Consider the following 23,209-nt stretch of genomic DNA (forward strand, 5'->3'; position numbering starts at 1 on the left):
TCACTGAGGACTTAAAATGGGCCACGAACACGGGCACAGTCGTGAAGAAGGCGCGACAGCACCTCTTCCCCCTCAGGAGGCTGAAAAGGTTTGGTATGAGCCCTCAAATCCTCAAAAAGTTATAAAGCTGCACCATTGAGAGCATCTTCACTGGCTGCATCCCTGCTTGGTATAGAAATAGCACCGTTCTCGATTGCATGGTGCTACAGAGGGTGGTGCGGACAGCCCAGTAGATCACTTGGGCCGAGCTCCCTGCTATCCTGGACAACTATAACAGGCAGTGTGAAAGGAAGGCCCGGAAAATCATTAAAGACTCCAACCACCCAAGCCATAGACTGCTCTCTCTGCTTCCACACGGCATGCGGTACACCAACAGGCTCCTGAACAGCTTCTATCCCCAAGCCATAAGACTGCTAAATAGCTAACACACACACACACACACACACACACACACACACACACACACACACACACACACACACACACACACACACACACACAAAATCATAATTTACTCTGCTGCTAATCTGTTTATCATATATGCTGATGCCTACTCACCTTATCCCTATACATATCTACCTCTATCACTCCAGTATTCCTGCACATTGTTAATATGGTACTGACCCTGTATATAGGTCACCTTACCCCTATACATATCTACCTCTATCACTCCAGTATTCCTGCACATTGTTAATATGGTAGGTTCTCCTGTTCTTCATATTTCTATTTCTCTGGTGTTTTTGTTCTACATTGTGTTATTTTTAGTACTACATTTACTTTGATTACTGCATTGTTGGGTTTATAGCATCGAAGAAATGCATTTCACTGTACTTGTGCACGTAACATTAAAACTTGAAACTTAATCTCGACCCGGGCCCTTCCATTGAACTGCGTAGTGAATCAAACGAGAGATTTTCTTACAGCTGTAATATGTAACTTTTTGGGCGACCTAACCAAATTCACATAGAAATGTGTGTCATAGATCTGTCATCGAAAGCAAGTCTAAGAAGCGGTAGATATGTTCTATATGCGTAATATGTATGCTTCCCGTTTTTTTTTTAACGTATTTTACTTTTGGTTACGTAAACCAGCTTCAAAAGAGCAGAAAATACAATATTATTGGTTATGGAAAAGATATTTCACAGCGGTTTAGATGGTACAATTACTCTTTCTACACTACACTCGCTTGTTTTGTCACAAACTGACATTTGATTTGATTTTAGGAACCAGGAAATAGCGGAGCGATTTCTGCATAGTGCATCTTTAACCGAGAAACCGAGGCTGTGTCCCAAAAGGCACCCTATTCCCTATATAGTGCATTAAATGAGGGAGTCATTTGGGACACATACAGACACACTCAAGAAACAGGAGAGTCAAGGACATCATTGCACTTGAGAAGAAGCAGGTCTCTGCAGAGCCTTTTGGGGAGAGGTTTTAGGCCAGGGCGGGTCTGGAGGCCTGGAATGTTCTTTCCAGAGATTCTGTGCTCTGTCACACCACACTGGGTTCAGATTAACGTGAACAACTACTCTTCAGATCGAGATAAGGGGAGTCCGTCTGTCAGTCAATTTGTCCGTCTGACAGTAAACAGCTGTACGAACTGATAACAAGTAAATATGTGTGTGTTTACAGCTCATGTACACTCCTATAGTAAATCATGATTAGTGAAAGGAGAAAAAGAGGGGGAGGAGCCATAAAGAGAGAAAAGGAGAGAGGGGGGTTACCTTCAGCTGTGGGTGCTGCGACAGACAGACAGACAGACAGACAGACAGACAGACAGACAGACAGACAGACAGACAGACAGACAGACAGACAGACAGACAGACAGACAGACAGACAGACAGACAGACAGACAGACAGACAGACAGAGAGTTACCTTCAGCTGTGGGTGCTGCTCCACTTTGAGCTTCTGCCAGCCCCTCAGACTCCACTGGTTGGGATAAGCTAGGATCTGCTTCTGCTGCAGAGACAGGAAGGAGCCCAGAGTTAGGAGGGAACAGAACTCACATAACCCTGCCTTGGTTTGCCTTAGATCCAGGTGTCTGAACAGAAACCTGCTGATACTGACTATAGTGCTGCTGACACATCAAACAATATACCACCTGAAATATTAAACACATCAATATGTTTCTGTTAGTAAATGATCCTATCATCTTGCTAAATGTGCAGCAAAGAATGATCCAACAACTGTCATGTCTCAATGCTTGAAGTCACTGAAATGTTTATTTTTTTTATTTATGTAACCTTTATTTAACTAGGCAAGTCAGTTAAAAACAAATTCTTATTTACAATGACAGCCTACACCAGCCAAACCCTAACGACACTGTGCCAATTGTGCACCACCATATGGGACTCCCAATCACATCCAGTTGTGATACAGCCCGGATTCAAACCAGGGTGTGTGTAGTGACGCTTCAAGCACTGAGATGCAGTGCCTTAGACCGCTGCGCCACTCGGGAGCCCAGAACAGAATGAGAAAAGAGTCTTCATAAACTCTGCCAAACACAACAAGTGGATCCAAAACCTCAATTTAATACAGCCGTTTTGGGAACAAGGCTTTAGAGTGACTAGAAGGATATTTCATCTGATGAAAATTGCCATGGCCAAAAGCAAAAACAGAGTTTTCATTAAACTATGATATTGTTGTATTCCATCCAACATCTGCCACCAAGAGCGCCGGTCTTGCTACAAGATGAACAGAGATCAATTTTCAGTGAGCCTGGCTATAAATGACTCCATCACATCAAAGGATCAACGTTGCCTATTGATTTGTCATTAGACTAATGTGTTACAGATGTTAGTTACGTGCTCTACTGAAGTTAACGATCACACAATGGATAATTACTGCCGAACTGGTCTCAGGGCACTATTGAAAATGAGATTTATTTATTTATTCCCAGAGGAATTAGGAAAAAAATACAAATACATATGTGCACAGAAAAATCATGATTTATATGGTCAAAATTCACAACAGGTTATTTCTCTAAATAATCTGGACATTATTTTGGGACAAACACTCATTCATATGTTCAGTTTTTGATCCAAGAAAAATCAAAAAGATCAACAGATTTATGGTAGTGATTCCCCCCCCCCCAACAAAAACTTTACGATCGTTAAGAATTGCTTTCCAAAAGTACCGGAAAGAGAGAGAGAGAGAGAGAGTTCATCTTATAGGAAACCACACTTTGGCACATAGAAGCCCAAACATAGCTGCTGGACAAGTTGAGGTCACTCACATGGTCTGCGTCTCAAACACCACCCTATTCCCTATATAGTGCACTAGTTTTGACCAGGGCTCATAGGTCTCTGGTCAAAAGTAGTGCACTATATAGGGGATAAGCTGCCATGTGGGATGCAACCAAGATTACTCTGCAGTAGCGTTTCCCCACAACTGGGTTAGGAATGTGCTGCGGAGCTGGCAATTAGCGATTAGCACATTAATGAGCGAGTGGCAATGGAGGAGCGTTTTAGCCCTGTCCAGTCCAATCCACACCTCCCATGCTCCGACATACACAGGGTGACGTTCAGTAGCCAAACGTTGTCGAACATTACAGATTGAAATGGCTTGAATAGAGCTGAAGCGATTCCTTATTCTACAGGTCAGAGGCATGTTTGTTTTTACATAGCATATTTCTATCTGAACATTCCACAAGTGTGTCCTGCTGAAGGCCCCGGTCACCAGACAGCACATCAGCTGTGTCCTGCTGAAGACCCCGGTCACCAGACAGCACATCAGCTGTGTCCTGCTGAAGACCCCGGTCACCAGACAGCACATCAGCTGTGTCCTGCTGAAGGCTTGTGTTCAGTAGGGCACACCATAGCAAATGTATTTAGGAACATTTGCATTTCTACTTGCACAAATTGTGGTAGTACCTCTCCCGTTTCTTTCAGGTTTAAAACATTTTCTCCCTACTGGGCATGATCCTGGAAGCCTCAAGAACATGTCCATCTGGTAGACATATCTCACTAGTCTTCACTTCAAATCGATCCAACTCCTAGGTTTTATCACCTTTAGTAGTGTTCAGTGTAATGAAAATATGTCAAGCACAGACTATTATTACAACGTCCTGCAAGTCTTCACTTGGAAAAACATCACACTAACATTTTTCTAGTTATAGTGCATGACGATGAGAGGAGTTTAAACGTTGATATGTACGTGAGCTCCTTCAAATGATACATCCTAAATGACACCCTGTTACCTATGTAGTGCACTACTTTGACCAGGGCATATAGGGCTCTGGTGTAGTCCACTACATAGTAGTGCACATGTATAGTGAATAGGGTGCCACTTGGGACACAAATCAAAGGTTTAGCTCAGCTCCCACGGTCTGGTTTAGTCATGCTGAAAAGCACAGCTAGGATCTGAGAGAGCAACACCTCACGCAAATTCCATACATTGCAAGACCTATTAATTTGACTGAAGTTTTACCATGGCAATGGGCCTTTTATCAAATCAATTCTCAACCCAATTATGTCAAATCTAAAAAAAAAAAGGTGCAAGTCCATTTTTTTATTCTATCCAGAGAAGACTTCAATTGAGGTGTTCATAAAAAAACAGCTTTATCCTTGACTGGGCAACATTCTTAAAATAATATTTAAAAATGGGATTATTGACTTTCAATTGCATTGAAACGCAAACTATTTCCTTACTCTACAATGACTGCAAAACTACTCAAATACTCGTCCTTGATGAGCATATAGGGCTTGTCAGCTAATATAATTCATTGAACGGCTTGCATTTTGAACGGTACTGTGTATATATAACAGTAGTGTGTGTGTGTGTGTGTGTGTGTATACACACACACACACACACACACACACACACACACACACACACACACACACATATATATATATATATATATATATATATATACAACATTAACAATGTCTACACTGTATTTCTGATCAATTTGATGTTATTTTAATGGACAAAAAAATATATATTTCAAAAACAAGGACATTCCAAGTGACCCCAAACTTTTGAACAGTATTATATATATATATATATATATATACTACTGTTCAAAAGTAGTATATATATATATATATTACCAGTCAAAGGTTTGGTTCACCTACTCATTCAAGGGTTTTTATTAATTTTTACTATTTTATACATTGTAGAATAATAATGAAGACATCAAAACTATGAAATAACACATATGGAATCATGTAGTAACCAAAAAAAAAGTGTTAAACAAATCAAAATATATTTTATATTTGAGATTCTTCATATAGCCACCCTTTACCGTGATGACAGCTTTGCACACTCTTGGCATTCTCTCAACCAGCTTCATGAGGTAGTCACCTGGAATGCATTTCAATTAACAGGTGTGCCTTGTTAAAAGTACATTTGTGACATTTCTTTCCTTCTTAATGCATTTGAGCCAATCAGTTGTGTTGTGACAAAGTAGGGGTGGTATACAGAAGATAGCCCTATTTGGTAAAAGACCAAGTCCATATTACGGCAAGAACAGCTCAAATAAGCAAAGAGAAACGACAGTCCATCGTCACTTTAAGACATGAAGGTCAGTCAATGCGGAAAATTTCCAGAACTTTGAAAGTTTCTTCAAGTACAGTTGCAAAAACCATCAAGCTCCATGATGAAACTGGCTCTCATGAGGACTGCCACAGGAAAGGAAGACCCAGTGTTACCTCTGCTGCAGAGGATAAGTTCATTAGAGTTACCAGCCTCAGAAATTGCAGCACAAATAAATGCATTACAGAGTTCAAGTAACAGACACATCTCAACCACAACTGTTCAGAGGAGACTGCGTGAAATCAGGCCTTCATGGTCGAATTGCTGCAAAGAAACCACTACTAAAGGACACCAATAAGAAGAAGAGACTTACTTGGGCCAAGAAACATGAGAAATGGACATTAGACTGGTGGAAATCTGTCCTTTGGTCTGATGAGTCCAAATTTGAGATGTTTTGTTCCAACCGCCGTGAACGGATGATCTCAGCATGATGGTGAGCTTTGCTCAAGGTCACATCCACAGATTTTCCCCCTTGTCGGCACGGGCATTCGAACCAACAGCCTTTTGGTTACTGGCCCAACACTCTAACCACTAGGCTAGTTGCCGCCAAACCTGACTCAGTGAGGAATGTTATGTCTGTAAGGAAGAGACTGCTTGGCTACCTGTGTGTGTGGTGTGTGTGTGTTACCAGTATCAAAGCATTACTCCACAGGGATCTCCGCAGCTAGGACGTTCCTTGTCCTAGTCCCAAATGGCACCCTATTCCCTATATAGTGCGCTACTTTTGACTATAGCCATACATTCTGAAGAGGGAGGATGAGTTATGGCTGGTAATGGAGCCAAAACCAACACCGAGGGGGAGTTCCCATGTCAAATGATCGTCCCATTGTTGTGGAAATACGCCTGGGATGACTTTTACAATGTACATAATACACATACTCTTTCATGGAGAAGCTTACCTCAGAAAAGGCACAAAACCATTTCCTAAAATAAAAACAGGTAAGAGAAGAAGAAAAACTGCTTGTTTAAATCAGCCATCTTTAAACTATGCTTAATGTTCAATGGCCAGAAGCTTTTGAGAGAGAGAGAGAGAGAGAGAGAGAGAGAGAGAGAGAGAGAGAGAGAGAGAGAGAGAGAGAGAGAGAGAGAGAGAGAGAGAGAGAGAGAGAGAGAGAGAGAGAGAGAGAGAGAGAGAGAGAGAGAGAGAGAGAGAGAGAGAATCTGACAGCTGACCTTGGTGAGAGAAAAAAAGTTCTCCAGTGTCCTAGGGTGGGGGGGGGGGGGGGGGGGGGTTGAGAAAGATGAATGAATGCCTGTCGTAGCACAGGAAGTCAAAGTAATTTATGTCCGCCAACTAACAAATGAATAGAAAGAGTAGATAATTGTTTCAGCGTTAACAATGGCTCTGTGAGATACTTGAATTTCACCGGCAGTAAGTAATGAGTTTAGAGGCTGACAACAAAGCCAATGCTGCTCAGTGATCTTTATTTTGCTTCAAGTACTATCTGTAATATTCAGTTTAAAAAGGCCCAATTTATTTATTATTATTATTGTTTTATTTAACTAGGCAGGTCAGTTAAGAACAAATTATAATTTTACAATGACGGCCTACACCGGCCAAACTCTAACCCGGACGATGCTGGGCCAATTGTGCGCCGCCCTATGGTACCCCCAATCACGGCCGGTTGTGATACAGCCTGGAATCGAACCAGGGTCTGGTGTGACACCTCTTAGACCTCCTGCGCCACTCGGGAGCCCCAATGCAGATGTTTTATATCAATATCAAATAATTTATGTGTAACAATTAAGTACCTTACTGTAAAAGTTCTCCATTAAAATTGTAAAAAATAAATAAAAATAGCTTTTTAGCAAAAATAATATTTATCAAGCAAGAATATTTCTTGGACTGTTTGGAACTGGTCTGTGGGGAGGGGGAAAACTGAAAACTAGCTGCTATTGGCAGAGAGGTTTGGAACTCTTTGTTATTGGTCTATTATTGGTATATTAACTAATTGAACATCCCGTGTGATGCCACCAGGCAGTCTGAAACTCCCCTCATGCAAAACCTGCTGACTAGAACGTCCTGTGTAGACTGTATTTTTGAACCAGCAACTATCAGGAAATAACACTGAACAAATTGTTCACAATTTTACAGTGTTAGTTTCATCAGCTGTTGTACGATATGATACAAAATGCACTGGGCCTTTACATTTAGACTAGTGTATATTCCTGGTCAATATCCATGAAGAAGAACTCTTAACATTAGGACCCTTCAAGGCCATTTTTGTCCGACTTGCTCAAAAGGCACTTTGTAACATGACCCTTCCAGCACTACCTAATGTCCTACCAATGACACCCAACACAACAAAGCCCTCCCTTGATAATGAGCGCCAGTATTAATGAATAAATAGATATCATGTTCTCCCCCTCCCACCCGTGTAGAATGGACTGATGGACAGAAACAGAAACACAGAGAGAGAGGGAGAGAGAAACAGAGGGGGAGAGAACCAGAGGGGGAGAGAAACAGAGGGGGAGAGAAACAGAGGGGGAGAGAAACAGAGGGGGAGAGAGGGGAGAGAGAGAAACAGAGGGAGAGAGGGGAGAGAGAGAGAGGAGAGAGTGTGGAGAGAGAGAGTGGAGAGAGAGAGTGGAGAGAGAGAGTGGAGAGAGAGAAAGAGAGTAGAGAGAGAGAGAAAGAGTAGAGAGAGAGAGAGAGAGTGGAGAGAGAGGGGAGAGAGTGGAGAGAGAGGGGAGAGAGACAGCGCGACATTGGACTGAGGCGCTAGCTAATTATTTTGTCTCTGAGACAGTGGAGCCCTCGAGGAGCCCACAGTGCCCCCCGAATCACAGCCACCTTTCACAGAGGATTCTCCTTTTTCAACATCCGCTTCTCCTGGCAACGGCCAGCCCAGCCACTCCAAACGCTCATAAAGACGGGAGAGGAGGCAGAGGGAGGAGAGGGGGGGCAAATGGCCTCCAGCCCCCACTGGGGCTTAGTTGGGCTCCAACGAGGAGAGCCGCAGATCCCCTTGGCCCAGCCCAAAATGTAGGAGCTTGTTAACACTCCTCGTGCCCCTCAGGAGAGCCATTTTGACCAGGCCTGTTTTGCCAAAGTAATAAAATAAAATAAAAAAGAAGCTGAATAAAATAATGAAATTGAGCAGCTGGAAGCCTTGTTGGGACCAACACAGTATTAAAATGCAACTTCAAAATTCATAAGTCTTCAGCGTCTACAAATGTCATTACTCAGTGTGGATGGCTGATGTAAGTATGTTCGCATCATTACCCCTCTTCATACCACTTGTTGACAGCAAGGTAACAGATGCTTGAGCTTTCAGGATTTCTCCAGTAAGGCTCCAACTGGAGCACATCTCTGTCTGCAAAAGCCCTTAGAGCAGAAGAGGCTGCTTGGAGACAAACAGCTCCTGGAGGTGCCTGACATCCGTTAACTTGCAAATGCAGTGACCTGGAGTTCCACGAGTGTGTAGAAATGTTGGCAATGTTATGCACACAGAGTCCATATCTCTCCATTTAAGATGAAGAATGAGTTGAATGGATGGATGATTGACAAAACCCACATGCAAACTGTTGGGTTCTCTCCTTCCTGTGGATCGTTTATTTGCTGAAAAGTTAACTTCTTTTGACCAGAGCAATATGGGCCCTGGTCAAAAGTAGTGCACTAAATAGGGAATAGGGTGCCATTGGACCCTGGTCAAAAGTAGTGCGCTAAATAGGGAATAAGGTGCCATTGGACCCTGGTCCAAAGTAGTTCACTAAATAGGGAATAGGGTGCCATTTGGGACACAACATGGGAGACGTCCAGGGTCTCACAGGCTAAACACAGAGTCACTCTGGACTCTCTCTAAAACGCTGTGACCCGGTGAGAGCCTGCTAGCTAAGGTCATTGTACACCACATTCTAACTTGGGAACTAGCGCCTTCAGTGCAAAACAACGTTAGAAATGAGATGATCTATGGCTCTGGACCAAGTGGTGCGTAAGTTAGGCCTTGAACCAGAGGTTAAAACTACAGAGCAAGTTTGAATCCCAAATACTATTTCCAAACCAAGGCCTTTTCAAGAAATGACATCATAGCCTAGCAGTTAAGAGCGTTGGGCCAGTAACCGAAAGGTCTCTGGTTCGAATCCCCGAGCTGACTAGGTGAAACATCTGTGGATGTACCCTTGAGCAAGGCTCTTAACCCTTATTGCTCCTGTAAGTTTCTCTCCATAAGTGTTTGCTAAATTACTAAAATGGAAACAATGTAAACCTTGAGAATTTCAGTGGGATGCTGCTATCATATTACAATAGCCATTACACACATCCTATCCTTTTACGAAACTAGACTGAGGACTCAGGTAAACCTGAGCATGCATGCATATCTTTTTCTAGCCTGAAATGTCCCTTGCAGGTGGATTGTGGTTGGACAAGGTTTGGCCTTTCTCCAGTGGACTGCCAATAGCTCGTTATCACGCTACACAGGTGCACATGCCCAAATCTGTGTCGTCCCAGTGAGGTAAAGGTGGGGCCTTATAAGGACTGTGAGGATTATGGAATTCTGGGTAATGATTAATTGACAAATGTTTTGATCTTGTAATTCATCTTTAAAAATGAGCTATGACATACCTAACGAATAGAACACCGTTTTGGAGAACTAATGGTTGGAACTTTTGGAAAGCTTCTCCTCCTGACTGTGCCGTTCTGTTCGTAAAATGATTACCAACTTTACTCATTTTATTTCTAATTGAAAAACTGCTATTGGGTAAACTGTATCTACTCGAATATGAAGTTGAATCCCCCCCCTTCTCCTAAAATAAATGTATAAAGATGATTGACGATTACATTTTTTTTGTTCACGGATATTGTCCATAATTGTGGATCACCCTGGGGCCTATTGCAGCTTTCATTAAATCTACCGTCCTCTGGCTTCAGTATTACCCAATCTGAGATCTCTTTATATTCATTTACAGCTATATTCACCCATTCAGTACATTCCTCAGTATTACCCAATCTGAGATATCTTTACATTCATTTACAGCTATATTCACCCATTCAGTACATTCCTCAGTATTACCCAATCTGAGATATCTTTACATTCATTTACAGCTATATTCACCCATTCAGTACATTCCTCAGTATTACCCAATCTGAGATATCTTTACATTCATTTACAGCTATATTCACCCATTCAGTACATTCCTCAGTATTACCCAATCTGAGATATCTTTACATTCATTTACAGCTATATTCACCTAATACATACATTTCTCAATAAGTAACAAAAACATCCCAGTGGACTGCACCTCGAGTATTCTGGCAAGAGGCAGAATATTAGAAACAATCGTGTTTATTAGCTAATAACAAATCACCAAAAGTAACAGCGCATGAGACGAAGTTGGAATCAAACTCATCATATGGCAATTACCGTAAATTGTCCTTTACATAGAACAATTTACAACAGCTTCAGTAAATCCACTTGCGGTGTGGGAAAATCATTGGTATAAAAGTAAGCAACTTCATGTTCCCAGAAAAAATAAATAATGATGGTCTGATCCTAATAAGACCCTTATGAAAATATCAAACTAATGACATTTTTCTAAAAACGACTCAAGTACTCCAGCAGCGTGCAAACACAACAGTACAGTGTTGTAGTGTTGGAAATCATTCAAGGTGTTTCCACCCATGCATAGCTGTAGAAGCCAGGGTTGTGAAAAAGTGCTAACAGGAATCAATCAATAACAGAACCCTCAGACCACCCTTACACAAAGCAGGCACATTCAGGTCTTCGTGTGCCCGAGGCCATCCGCCCGGTTAACAGGAACATTAAGGAAGACCTGGGGACTATTCTAGAGATAATTAATGTCGGGGCTAAACTAAGAGCTGTGGCTAGCATTGGACTTATAGTTTCTTAAATTGCACCATGCACTTTTAACTGATGCCTTAATGTTTTTTTTATTATTATACTGTGTGTTTGTCCTGTTTGAAGCCCTCTGTCAGCACTGAACAAATTGACCCTAGGGGATTAATAAAGTTGTATTGTATTGAACCTTGGCCTGAGCTACATCCTAAATTACACCCTATTCCCTATTTAGTGCACTACTTTTGACCAGGGCCCATCTGGCTATGATCAGAAGTAGTGCACTACAGAGCCTGGGAACAGAGGTGTGTGTGTGTGTGTGTGTGTGTGTGTGTGTGTGTGTGTGTGGTGTGTGTGTGTGTGTGTGTGTGTGTTTCAATTCAGGACGGCATTTTCCTACCCTACCAATATCTCTGCATGTCTCTAGCTGTTGATGCTTGTCATTCCAAATGTCTAATGAACATGGTAGCCGGTAGCCTAGAGGTTAGAGTGGAGGGGCGGCAGGTAGCCTAGTGGTTAGAGTGGAGGGGCGGCCGGTAGCCTAGAGGTTAGAGTGGAGGGGCGGCAGGTAGCCTAGTGGTTAGAGTAGAGGGGCTGCAGGTAGCCTAGTGGTTAGAGTGTGGGGGCGGCAGGTAGCCTAGTGGTTAGAGTGGAGGGGCGGCAGGTAGCCTAGTGGTTAGAGTGGAGGGGCGGCCAGGTAGCCTAGAGGTTAGAGTGGAGGGGCGGCAGGTAGCCTAGTGGTTAGAGTGTGGGGGCGGCCGGTAGCCTAGAGGTTAGAGTGGAGGGGCGGCAGGTAGCCTAGTGGTTAGAGTGGAGGGGCGGCAGGTAACCTAGTGGTTAGAGTGTGAGGGGCGGCAGGTAGCCTAGTGGTTAGAGTGTGAGGGGCGGCAGGTAACCTAGTGGTTAGAGTGGAGGGGCGGCAGGTAACCTAGTGGTTAGAGTGGAGGGGCGGCAGGTAACCTAGTGGTTAGAGTGTGGGGGAGGCAGGTAGCCTAGTGGTTAGAGTGGAGGGGCGGCAGGTAACCTAGTGGTTAGAGTGGAGGGGCGGCAGGTAACCTAGTGGTTAGAGTGGAGGGGAGGCAGGTAGCCTAGTGGTTAGAGTGGAGGGGCGGCAGGTAACCTAGTGGTTAGAGTGGAGGGGCGGCAGGTAACCTAGTGGTTAGAGTGTGGGGGCGGCAGGTAGCCTAGTGGTTAGAGTGGAGGGGCGGCAGGTAGCCTAGTGGTTAGAGTGGAGGGGCTGCAGGTAGCCTAGTGGTTAGAGTGGAGGGGCGGCCGGTAGCCTAGTGGTTAGAGTGGGGGGGCGGCCGGTAGCCTAGTGGTTAGAGTGGAGGGGCGGCCAGTAGCCTAGTGGTTAGAGTGGAGGGGCGGCAGGTAGCCTAGTGGTTAGAGTGGAGGGGCGGCAGGTAGCCTAGTGGTTAGAGTGGAGGGGCGGCAGGTAGCCTAGTGGTTAGAGTGGAGGGGCGGCCGGTAGCCTAGTGGTTAGAGTGGAGGGGCGGCAGGTAGCCTAGTGGTTAGAGTGGAGGGGCGGCAGGTAGCCTAGTGGTTAGAGTGGAGGGGCTGCAGGTAGCCTAGTGGTTAGAGTGGAGGGGCGGCCGGTAGCCTAGTGGTTAGAGTGGAGGGGCGGCCGGTAGCCTAGTGGTTAGCGTGGAGGGGCGGCAGGTAACCTAGTGGTTAGAGTGGAGGGGAGGCAGGTAGCCTAGTGGTTAGAGTGGAGGGGCGGCAGGTAACCTAGTGGTTAGAGTGGAGGGGCGGCAGGTAACCTAGTGGTTAGAGTGTGGGGGCGGCAGGTAGCCTAGTGGTTAGAGTGGAGGGGCGGCAGGTAGCCTAGTGGTTAGAGTGGAGGGGCTGCAGGTAGCCTAGTGGTTAGAGTGGAGGGGCGGCCGGTAGCCTAGTGGTTAGAGTGGAGGGGCGGCCGGTAGCCTAGTGGTTAGAGTGGAGGGGCGGCCAGTAGCCTAGTGGTTAGAGTGGAGGGGCGGCAGGTAGCCTAGTGGTTAGAGTGGAGGGGCGGCAGGTAGCCTAGTGGTTAGAGTGGAGGGGCGGCAGGTAGCCTAGTGGTTAGAGTGGAGGGGCGGCAGGTAGCCTAGTGGTTAGAGTGGAGGGGCGGCCGGTAGCCTAGTGGTTAGAGTGGAGGGGCGGCAGGTAGCCTAGTGGTTAGAGTGGAGGGGCGGCAGGTAGCCTAGTGGTTAGAGTGGAGGGGCGGCAGGTAGCCTAGTGGTTAGAGTGGAGGGGCGGCAGGTAGCCTAGTGGTTAGAGTGGAGGGGCGGCAGGTAGCCTAGTGGTTAGAGTGGAGGGGCGGCAGGTAGCCTAGTGGTTAGAGTGTAGGGGCGGCAGGTAACCTAGTGGTTAGCGTGGAGGGGCGGCAGGTAACCTAGTGGTTAGAGTCTTAGATTTGTAACCGAAAGGTTGCAAGATCGAATCCCTGAGCTGACAAGGTAAAAATGTGTCTTTCTGCCTCTGAACAATGCAGTTAACCCACTGTTCCTAGGCCGTCATTGAAAATAAGAATTTGTTCTTGACTTGCCTAGTTAAATAAAGGTTAAATAAATAAAAATCTTTCTAGCAGCTTCTGAGGCTTTTATTTACCAGCCAAGCTCTGAACACAACAAAGTGAATACTTTATTATTCACCGTGTGCATTCCATATGTGAAGTCATTCAATATATTTTGATCTGAGCAGTACACTGAGGGTAGTTATGAAAACCAAAACACTACAACCCTCTGTTCATTGATGCTTAAAATGACAAATAGCCTCAGATATGACACTGTCAGGTTTAGGGGTGGCATACTGTATTTGCTTTAGTACTACGATCACCAATTAACTGATTGAACAAAGCCCTTAAAGTGCTCAGCATGTAACATGTTGTGTCCCTGCTGCGCTAAAAATACGACACAAAGCCTTTGATTCCAGTGGAGCGGTGCATTTTTAAGCCAAACGCAATTACATAGCGGAACAGCCGACTCCTCAGATCTTCCACAATTACGGGATAACGACAGCTCTCTCTCCGCAGACATAAACTCCACTCCACGGAACTCGCAAGGTTCTGTGTTTATTGTCAGGAATTCTGGTAGTCATAACAACACCTCTAAATATAAAATTGCAACAGGTCATTAGACAAATAGAGTACATGGAACAGAAATGTTCAACACCCAACCCCCCTCCTCCAGTCGGTATGTGCCATGCCACCATGTGTCCCCAATAGTCATAATTAGGGTGACAACATGTTGTGACATTCTGAAAGGTTGGTTGGGTTGGGGAGGTTGATGTGAAATGTAAGGTCATGCCTTGAACTTCGAGCTGAAACAGATGTAATGAATCGTATCGAGGATCAGCCGTGGTGACAAGAATAACATGGGAAAATAATGTCGTCTCCAACGTTTCGTTTTTTTTGTGGTTCTGAACAGTTGCACTTGAACAGTTGCACAGTTCAGTGAATCTGATGTGACTGCCGTTCATGCAGGTACAGTAAATCATGGTACAGAAGCTCCGCTGAACAGGACCACCCCATATCGTGTGCCTGACTGAAAGTGCAGTAATGCAAAGATATATGGACCCTCTCGGCCAATGGGGTAATTAAATAAATCAACTGGTTTCACAGTGAGCAATAACATTGTACAATGTTCGACTGTGGAGTTCCGTAAGTGAGATTACTTGGCCTTTGCCCAAGATATAACACAGCTTTTACTGTCCCATAACAGTATTTTGCAGAAGCGACAATCAAATGTAAGAAATGTGATTATGTTACGGCAAAATCTCTGCCCGATTTATTACTTATTATTTCCATTTGTCAGAATAGGTTCACAGGGCTACTATCCTGCATGGCCTTGTTTGGAGTTGAACTGCAGGGAGTCCAAGTTCCTGGGGTCTGAACAGGCATGTTTGGTCCACTGCCTCATAAAACCTCTGGTCCAATGCAGATGTGCAGAGATGCTGGGGGAGACGAATGGAGATGGTGGCCTGGTGGGAGACTTGCAGAGATGCTGGGGGAGACGAAGGAGGGAGTGGCCGGCTGGGAGACTTGGCACGACTAAAGGCTCTTGAGCGTGCTTCTCAACCAGACAAATTTATTTTCTGCATGCTCATCAGTGTGAGGGAGTAGCAGTGGTGAGGGGTTGGAAATGGTTCCCTGAAGCCTGGAAGACTTCCCAACCATTTCCTCCCTCCCTTCCCCTCGCCAGAGCAGAGCAGGGAGCTGCCTGTGGAACCCAGCTCAGGTTCACAGAGTTAAGATCGGAGTCTTCCATCAGCCATTTGCCCCGAGCATTTCAGAAGGTCCAAACAACACGACAGCTGGAGCCGTTGGAATACATGAAATTATACATATTTTTTTTTTTTAAAACTACATCAGCAATAAACATCTTGAATTTAATGGTAAAATAGGATTGTTAATAAATAAAAAGGGGTAAATGTTAAATGTGGAGCACTATACCAGTACTGTACTTCTGACTAAGTCTGTAATGATGTAGTGGTTACAAGGTTTGTTGCAGAAATACTCAAAATGTCGGCTATCGAACTCCATGCCATTTATGAATGACAGTGAAACTGTTCCTCTGAATGACTGCAAGCAGGTCCTCAGGAAGGCCTCTGTGCATTACAGACGTCAATAAAGCTCTACAGAGATATGCTACAATGAAAAGTCACTATCGCTAGCCATACATTCTTCATCTCTGCATCCCATAGCCTGTCAGGGTTCAAGGTCAACAAACATCATTAATACGGCGGGTAAACAGTTTAAGTCCCGATTACAGTCAAATTACAGTCTGTGTTCTTTTATGGACTGGCAGCTCAGACATTTTTCTTCACAAACAATTTAGTCAAACGCAAATTCATAAGTCAACATAATTTAATCTCTTTAAGTTTCCTTTGGGAGGGGGGGGGATACCCAGCCAGCTCTTGCCAGTGAAAACATTAAGAACATGAGTTATCTCTCTGGGTGCGCTCAGATCAAAGCTATAGCGCTGCCTTGAGACTTTCTAAAGGAACTCTCCTCCCTGTGGGTAACAAGGGCCATCATGGCGGTGGACTGCCCTTATAGATGCCTCCAGTCCAATACCACTTCAAATGATTAATCATCACCTAACTACCCTGGGTCATGACACACACAACATGATGTCTGCATGCATATACAGCGGCTCTCTACTGTAAATGGAATTCATGGAGATGTGGCTCCCATTTAAGTGGAGAAACGTATTAGTTTGACTCGAGAATCTCTGGTTCCGCATGAGAAAGCTAAAAAAAACTAAATAACTGTAAGCATTTAATATCTATTCATATCTAAATATGAATAATAGTGTCCCACAAGGTGGCTAAGCCCAGTATTACTTCCAGGGCAACAATTAATCCTCTGATATCCATGTAAGGGTCACAACCAGAACCATGAAATAAGGCCAGAAGCAACTTTATAGTTTTGTCCAAGATGCCAAAGCGTGGAGTTACCGGAGGTCTTCGAGGTTGGTAGGACCTACATCCGTTAATGTTGTTCTGCCATGCCTCTTTATTTGCAGTTACCTAAGCAACAAAGCCTCTGGTTTGGAGGTGTTAAACCTTTTTAATGTAAACAAACTTTATGACTTTTCCTGAAAGACTACAACCACTCACGGCTAACAGAAGTCCGATTAGCTATGTGAGGCATTCACCTTGTTTGTTCTACCCCCAGTGAATGGAAAATGTAAGTTCATGAGAGGAAACAGGTTTAGTATTTTAGGGGCAGTTGGAGAGATGGCTGCTAAGCTAGTCTTCCTAGTGTGAACGTAACGTCATCAGGAGAGCAAGGGGGAAAAATAGCTTCATTCCAAGTTCACATTTTTCCTTCCAAAGGAAATGTAGGAAAAATAAACAGTGAGGGAAGATGACCCCTAACAAAACCCTTGGCAATACCCTCAGGTCTGCCCTTTTATATCTATACAACAATAAGACAAAGGCCTATTCCTTTTCCTGACTTACTGAGGATTCTTGAGGAAAAGTGTTGTTTAAATGTGTTGGCAACAGGGTGCTATTCAAAACAATGGCACATGAAGATGCAATGAGCACTTATGGGGTAATCAGGTTACCAGACAGACTGCTGCATAGATTGCCAAGGCAACTAGTGTCAGCCCCCGACAGTTTGTGGCTTTATGGGACTAAATTATTTTACGTCCCCTTGCTTCCTTCGATTTGACCTCCATTTGGTAACCTCAGCCACAAGTGAGGAATTTGTCTTTCAGAGACTGTCCCCTCCCACCAATGGCACGTTAAATGATTAATAACGGACTTCAACTATAGTGAAAACTAACAAACTATGTTCGGCACTATCACAACTTGGAGTTTGGGTTGAAATTTCTCCCTGCCCGTTTCAGCTCTTAAACGCCGCGAAGACTGTTACACTTACGACCCCCTTCTTACTGATCAGCAGAGTGAAACAGCAATGGCGCTAGACAAACTAGAAAGCAGTATGTGGAAAACTGAATGTCTGAGCTAGAACAAAAAAACAGAGAACATGAGAAGACTCCAAGTCAACTGTGACAAAAGGGCCACGTTTACCTTCTTAAATTACCCACAGTCACCTTCAATCAAAGGCCAAAGTGAGCTGGGCAATGTGGCTCATCACACAGGCTTTGCGGTCAGTTCATTATCCCTAAAAATGTCTGAAGGTTAGCCTATTTTCACTGATTCACAGTATGGCTCTTCATGAATCTTCATTGTTACGCAGTAGGAATGACAAATACATGTATGCACAATGTCGTACACATCTCATGCCACAGTGGGGAGAGTAGTCTCCCCACACACACACTGTAATTTATGGGTTGGTGTTTTATCACGATCCGGCTCCATTTCATTTTCCATGGGGTTTGAAGCCTTGGCAGCATCCTTAAAACAAACAGCCATTTCCTTCCTCTGACTGGTTAGAGAGTGAAAGACATTGCGTGGCATTCACACCAGTTATGACATGAGTGTTTCTTCCAAAAGTTAAGATCGTTCCCCAGACCCTCAACACCACAATGAATGACTACAATATTAGGCTCATCAACACTAGTTTATAAGGGAAGGAAATGTGAGAACGCGATGAGAAACATTGAAGAGGCTAGGGAAGGTGAGAACGTGATGAGAAACACTGAAGAGGGAAGGTGAGAACGTGATGAGAAACACTGAAGAGGGAAGGTGAGAACGTGATGAGAAACATTGGAGAGGCTAGGGAAGGTGAGAACGTGATGAGAAACATTGGAGAGGGAAGGTGAGAACGTGATGAGAACCATTGAAGAGGGAAGGTGAGAACGTGATGAGAAACATTGGAGAGGCTAGGGAAGGTGAGAACGTGATGAGAAACATTGGAGAGGCTAGGGAAGGTGAGAACGTGATGAGAAACATTGGAGAGGGAAGGTGAGAACGTGATGAGAAACATTGGAGAGGGAAGGTGAGAACGTGATGCGAAACATTGGAGAGGCTAGGGAAGGTGAGAACGTGATGAGAAACACTGAAGAGGGAAGGTGAGAACGTGATGAGAAACATTGGAGAGGCTAGGGAAGGTGAGAACGTGATGAGAAACATTGGAGAGGGAAGGTGAGAACGTGATGAGAACCATTGAAGAGGGAAGGTGAGAACGTGATGAGAAACATTGGAGAGGCTAGGGAAGGTGAGAACGTGATGAGAAACATTGGAGAGGCTAGGGAAGGTGAGAACGTGATGAGAAACACTGAAGAGGGAAGGTGAAAACGTGATGAGAAACATTGGAGAGGGAAGGTGAGAACGTGATGAGAAACATTGGAGAGGGAAGGTGAGAACGTGATGAGAAACATTGAAGAGGGAAGGTGAGAACGTGATGAGAAACACTGAAGAGGGAAGGTGAGAACGTGATGAGAAACATTGGAGAGAGAAGGTGAGAACGTGATGAGAAACACTGAAGAGGGAAGGTGAGAACGTGATGAGAAACATTGGAGAGGGAAGGTGAGAACGTGATGAGAACCATTGAAGAGGGAAGGTGAGAACGTGATGAGAAACATTGGAGAGGCTAGGGAAGGTGAGAACGTGATGAGAAACATTGGAGAGGCTAGGGAAGGTGAGAACGTGATGAGAAACACTGAAGAGGGAAGGTGAGAACGTGATGAGAAACATTGGAGAGAGAAGGTGAGAACGTGATGAGAAACATTGAAGAGGGAAGGTGAGAACGTGATGAGAAACATTGGAGAGAGAAGGTGAGAACGTGATGAGAAACATTGGAGAGGCTAGGGAAGGTGAGAACGTGATGAGAAACACTGAAGAGGGAAGGTGAGAACGTGATGAGAAACATTGGAGAGGCTAGGGAAGGTGATAACGTGATTAGAAACATTGGAGAGGCTAGGGAAGGTGATAACGTGATGAGAAACATTGGAGAGGCTAGGGAAGGTGAGAACGTGATGAGAAACATTGGAGAGGCTAGGGAAGGTGAGAACGTGATGAGAAACATTGGAGAGGCTAGGGAAGGTGAGAACGTGTTTTAGCCAACAGCAGCTTATGGTGTGAAAACTGGGCCAAGGTGTCACAGAGCCAGCCATAACACCCCGGTTTGTTTGTGTTTTCAGCCACCTAAGGGACTCTTTGTTTGGTAACGTGTTGTCTACACCGACAGACACTGACCCTTTGCTCCAATTGATGTTCAATTAGACCCTCAACATCCCGACAACTCGAAATCGACGCCTCAGATGATCTGACCTTGTACGACCCAAAGCAAAGTCCTCCCGCCACATAAAAAAAAACAGAGTGGCTGCGGTTCTGGATTTTCTGGAAACCCGATTTGCCGTGGCTAAACATACGGAGATTTCTGCACAGGTGCTGGATTTTCTTTTACCTAGCTGGTGCTGAGTGCTCCGCTGCCTCTTCCCCATCCTTGATCAGCGATGAACACCTTTATCTTGTGTAGCATAGAAACTTAATGTTGTACACAAAGGACATCGTCGACATATTCCAACTATTGCATTCTATAGTAGGCATAAGAATGTTTTCATGTTCTTTTCTTTCAGGAAGTTAAAAGGGTACATGCAGCTATTAACATGTTGTACACAAAAGACATGATCAACATGTTCGTACAAACTCGCAGATAGTTTTTTGCCCCAATGCAAAACTCAAGTAGGGAGTGACATGCAGCTAGCTAGGCAGCACATCAAAACACAAGCAAGACACAGACACGCAGTCTAATTAGCAGTTTAATGATCTTTTTTTTTATCATCATTGCAAAAATTGTCTAAGCAGGTGGCAGGCATACAGTCAAAGTAGTAGTGTTATTTTTTGAGCAACTCTGGCAGCAACTAAAAAAATATAAGCTTGCATCGTTACACAAAACGCAGTTTTTTTTAATGCTCAATGCAATGTGTACTGCAATATCCATTACAGACAGAGAAGGTTGTAGCAAAGATGGTTTAGTTTGGTTTGGAAACTCCGTGGTTGTAGCCTTCATAACGGCCTTGAATGTTCTTTCAAATCACTACAGGGTTTTTATTTCAGCTGTTCAGAGACATAGATTAGGATTAGGCTACATTATCATGGTTCAGAAGAGGGTGAGTAAAGAGAGAAACGTGAAGGGAGGTGGAGTATGAGTAGCAGCTATGTAGAAACTAATGTGTGCATAAAAAAATGCTCCTGGTTTCAGCGGTTTGAGGACACTGACGTTTGGTGAGCCGGACTGAAATGAATCGGCCACTTGTCTTCTGAGGAGGCAGCATGTTTCACAGCTGGGGGAAGAAGAGGACCCTCACTAAGGTACATTGAACCACCTCACATGACTGCTAGGGAGGGTGCCTGAAAATGTGAGTCTCATCATTAGCAAGCAGTAAAACCTATTTATTTTTGGTCAGGGGATTTCAGTCATTCCTTCAAAACCAGGGAAGGAACAACAAGCCCAGTAAAAGTTATTTAAAAAGTACTCATCATCCTAGGTGATTAGGAGCAATTTATATTTAAATAAATGTTTAACACAGTTCGAAACTGAAAACTCATGTTCTTGCTTCACCATTTTTTCATTGAGGACATCGCTTGAGTGCTAGGATTCTAACATTGCCACGATGAAGGGGTTGAAAAGTCAAATTACAGACTTCAGACTCTTATTCCTAGACAAATATGGGAACATTTAATGTGATATTCTTAAAACGCCACTAACTGTCCTTTTGAACTCTCTCCTTAACACAAAGTACCGATTCACTGTGTGTCTGACATTGACGGCAAAAAGAAAGTCTTAGATGCTCAGCCAAGGGGCGAAGGTCCAAATAAACCGTTATCCTCTTCTCTCTTCCATAGATGGAGGGAAACCAAACAACACATGTGATCAATGGTGTAGCAGAGCTGTAGAAATGTTCCCTTGTTGAAGCTCAACATCACCAGCTGGGAACACACACAGACTTTTTGGACCCAAGGAACAATCTCCGGCGTATAATTCTCAAGATGGAAGGTTGACAGAGCACAGATTTATCAAATGGCACCTTGGTGCAGCACATCTCGCCAGTGCACGTCGAGCTGCGTTGGGCTACAAATTACAACTGTTAACACTTGCATAACCTAAACTTTCCACCCAGGAGTTGCTCCAGCCTACAGACCACTACTCCCAGTCCCAGACCACTGCTCCCAGTCTACAGACCACTGCTCCCAGTCTACAGACCACTGCTCCCAGTCTACAGACCACTGCTCCCAGTCTACAGAGCACTGCTCCCAGTCTACAGAGCACTGCTCCCAGTCTACAGACCACTGCGCCAAGTCCCAGACCACTGCGCCAAGTCCCAGACCACTGCGCCAAGTCCCAGACCACTACGCCAAGTCCCAGACCACTGCACCAAGCTTCTGACAGACATTTGTGAACTGTGGATTTCCCTGCTGGACGGGCAAGCAGGAGTGGGCAGCGATCGGTTGAAGAGCATGCATTTAGTTTTACTTGCATTTAAGAGCAGTTGGAGGCCATGGAAGGAGAGTTGTATGGCATTGAAGCTTGTCTGGAGGTTTGTTAACAGTGTCCAAAGAAGGGCCCGAAGTATACAGAATGGTGTCGTCTTCGTAGACGTGGATCAGTGAGTCACCAGCAGCAAGAGCGACATCATTGATGTATACAGAGAAAAGAGTCGACCAGAGAATTGAACCCTGTGGCACCCCCATAGAGACTGCCAGAGGTCTGGACAACAGGCCCTCCGATTTGACACACTGCAGTGGGCAATTGGGAAGAGGTGCTCTTATTTTCCATGGACTTAAGTGTCCCAGAATTTTGGGGAGTTTGTGCTACAGGATGCAAATTTCTGTTTGAAAAAGCTAGCCTTTGCTTTCCTAACTGTCTGTGTATATTGGTTCCTAACTTCCCTGAAAAGTTGCATATCGCGGGGGCTATTCGATCTTAATGCAGTACGCCACAGGATGTTTTTGTGCTGGTCAAGGGCAGTCAGGTCTGGAGTGAACCAAGGGCTATATCTGTTCCTGGTTCTACATTTTTTGAATGGGGTATGCTTATTTAAGATGGTGAGGAAAGCACTTTTAAAGAATAACCAGGCATCCTCTACTGAAAGAATGAGGTCAATATCCTTCCAGGATACCCGGGCCAGGTTGATTAGAAAGGCCTGCTTGCTGAAGTGTTTTAGGGAGCGTTTGACAGTGATGAGGGGTGGTCGTTTGACCGCAGACCCATTACGGACGCAGGCAATGAGGCAGTGATCGCTGAGATCTTGGTTGAAGACAGCAAAGGTATATTTGGAGGGCAGGTTGGTTAGGATGATATCTATGAGTGTGCCCGTGTTACGGAATTGGGGTTGTACCTGGTAGGAATTTACGGAATTGGGGTTGTACCTGGTAGGTTCATTGATAATTTGTGTGAGATTGAGGGCATCAAGCTTAGATTGTAGGATGGCCGGGGTGTTAAGCATGTCCCAGTTTAGGTCACCTTATACGTTTCCCTTTT

At 44.6% G+C, this 23,209-nt stretch overlaps 1 protein-coding gene across 2 annotated transcripts in view; it reads right to left on the minus strand.

The window, feature by feature from the left end:
* The window catches only part of ror2 (receptor tyrosine kinase-like orphan receptor 2), a 133,272-nt gene that overhangs the window by 43,754 nt on the left and 66,309 nt on the right, over window positions 1-23,209 (minus strand). For both annotated transcript variants that reach the window (XM_014145451.3, XM_014145441.3), the window contains exon 2: window positions 1,877-1,960. In XM_014145451.3, the coding sequence (XP_014000926.1) occupies window positions 1,877-1,960 (84 nt within the window). The remainder of the gene's footprint in view (window positions 1-1,876; window positions 1,961-23,209) is intronic.

Source organism: Salmo salar, chromosome 01 (assembly GCF_965601325.2).
Source record: "Salmo salar chromosome 01, fSalSal1, whole genome shotgun sequence".
In the NCBI taxonomy this organism is placed as follows: domain Eukaryota; kingdom Metazoa; phylum Chordata; class Actinopteri; order Salmoniformes; family Salmonidae; genus Salmo; species Salmo salar.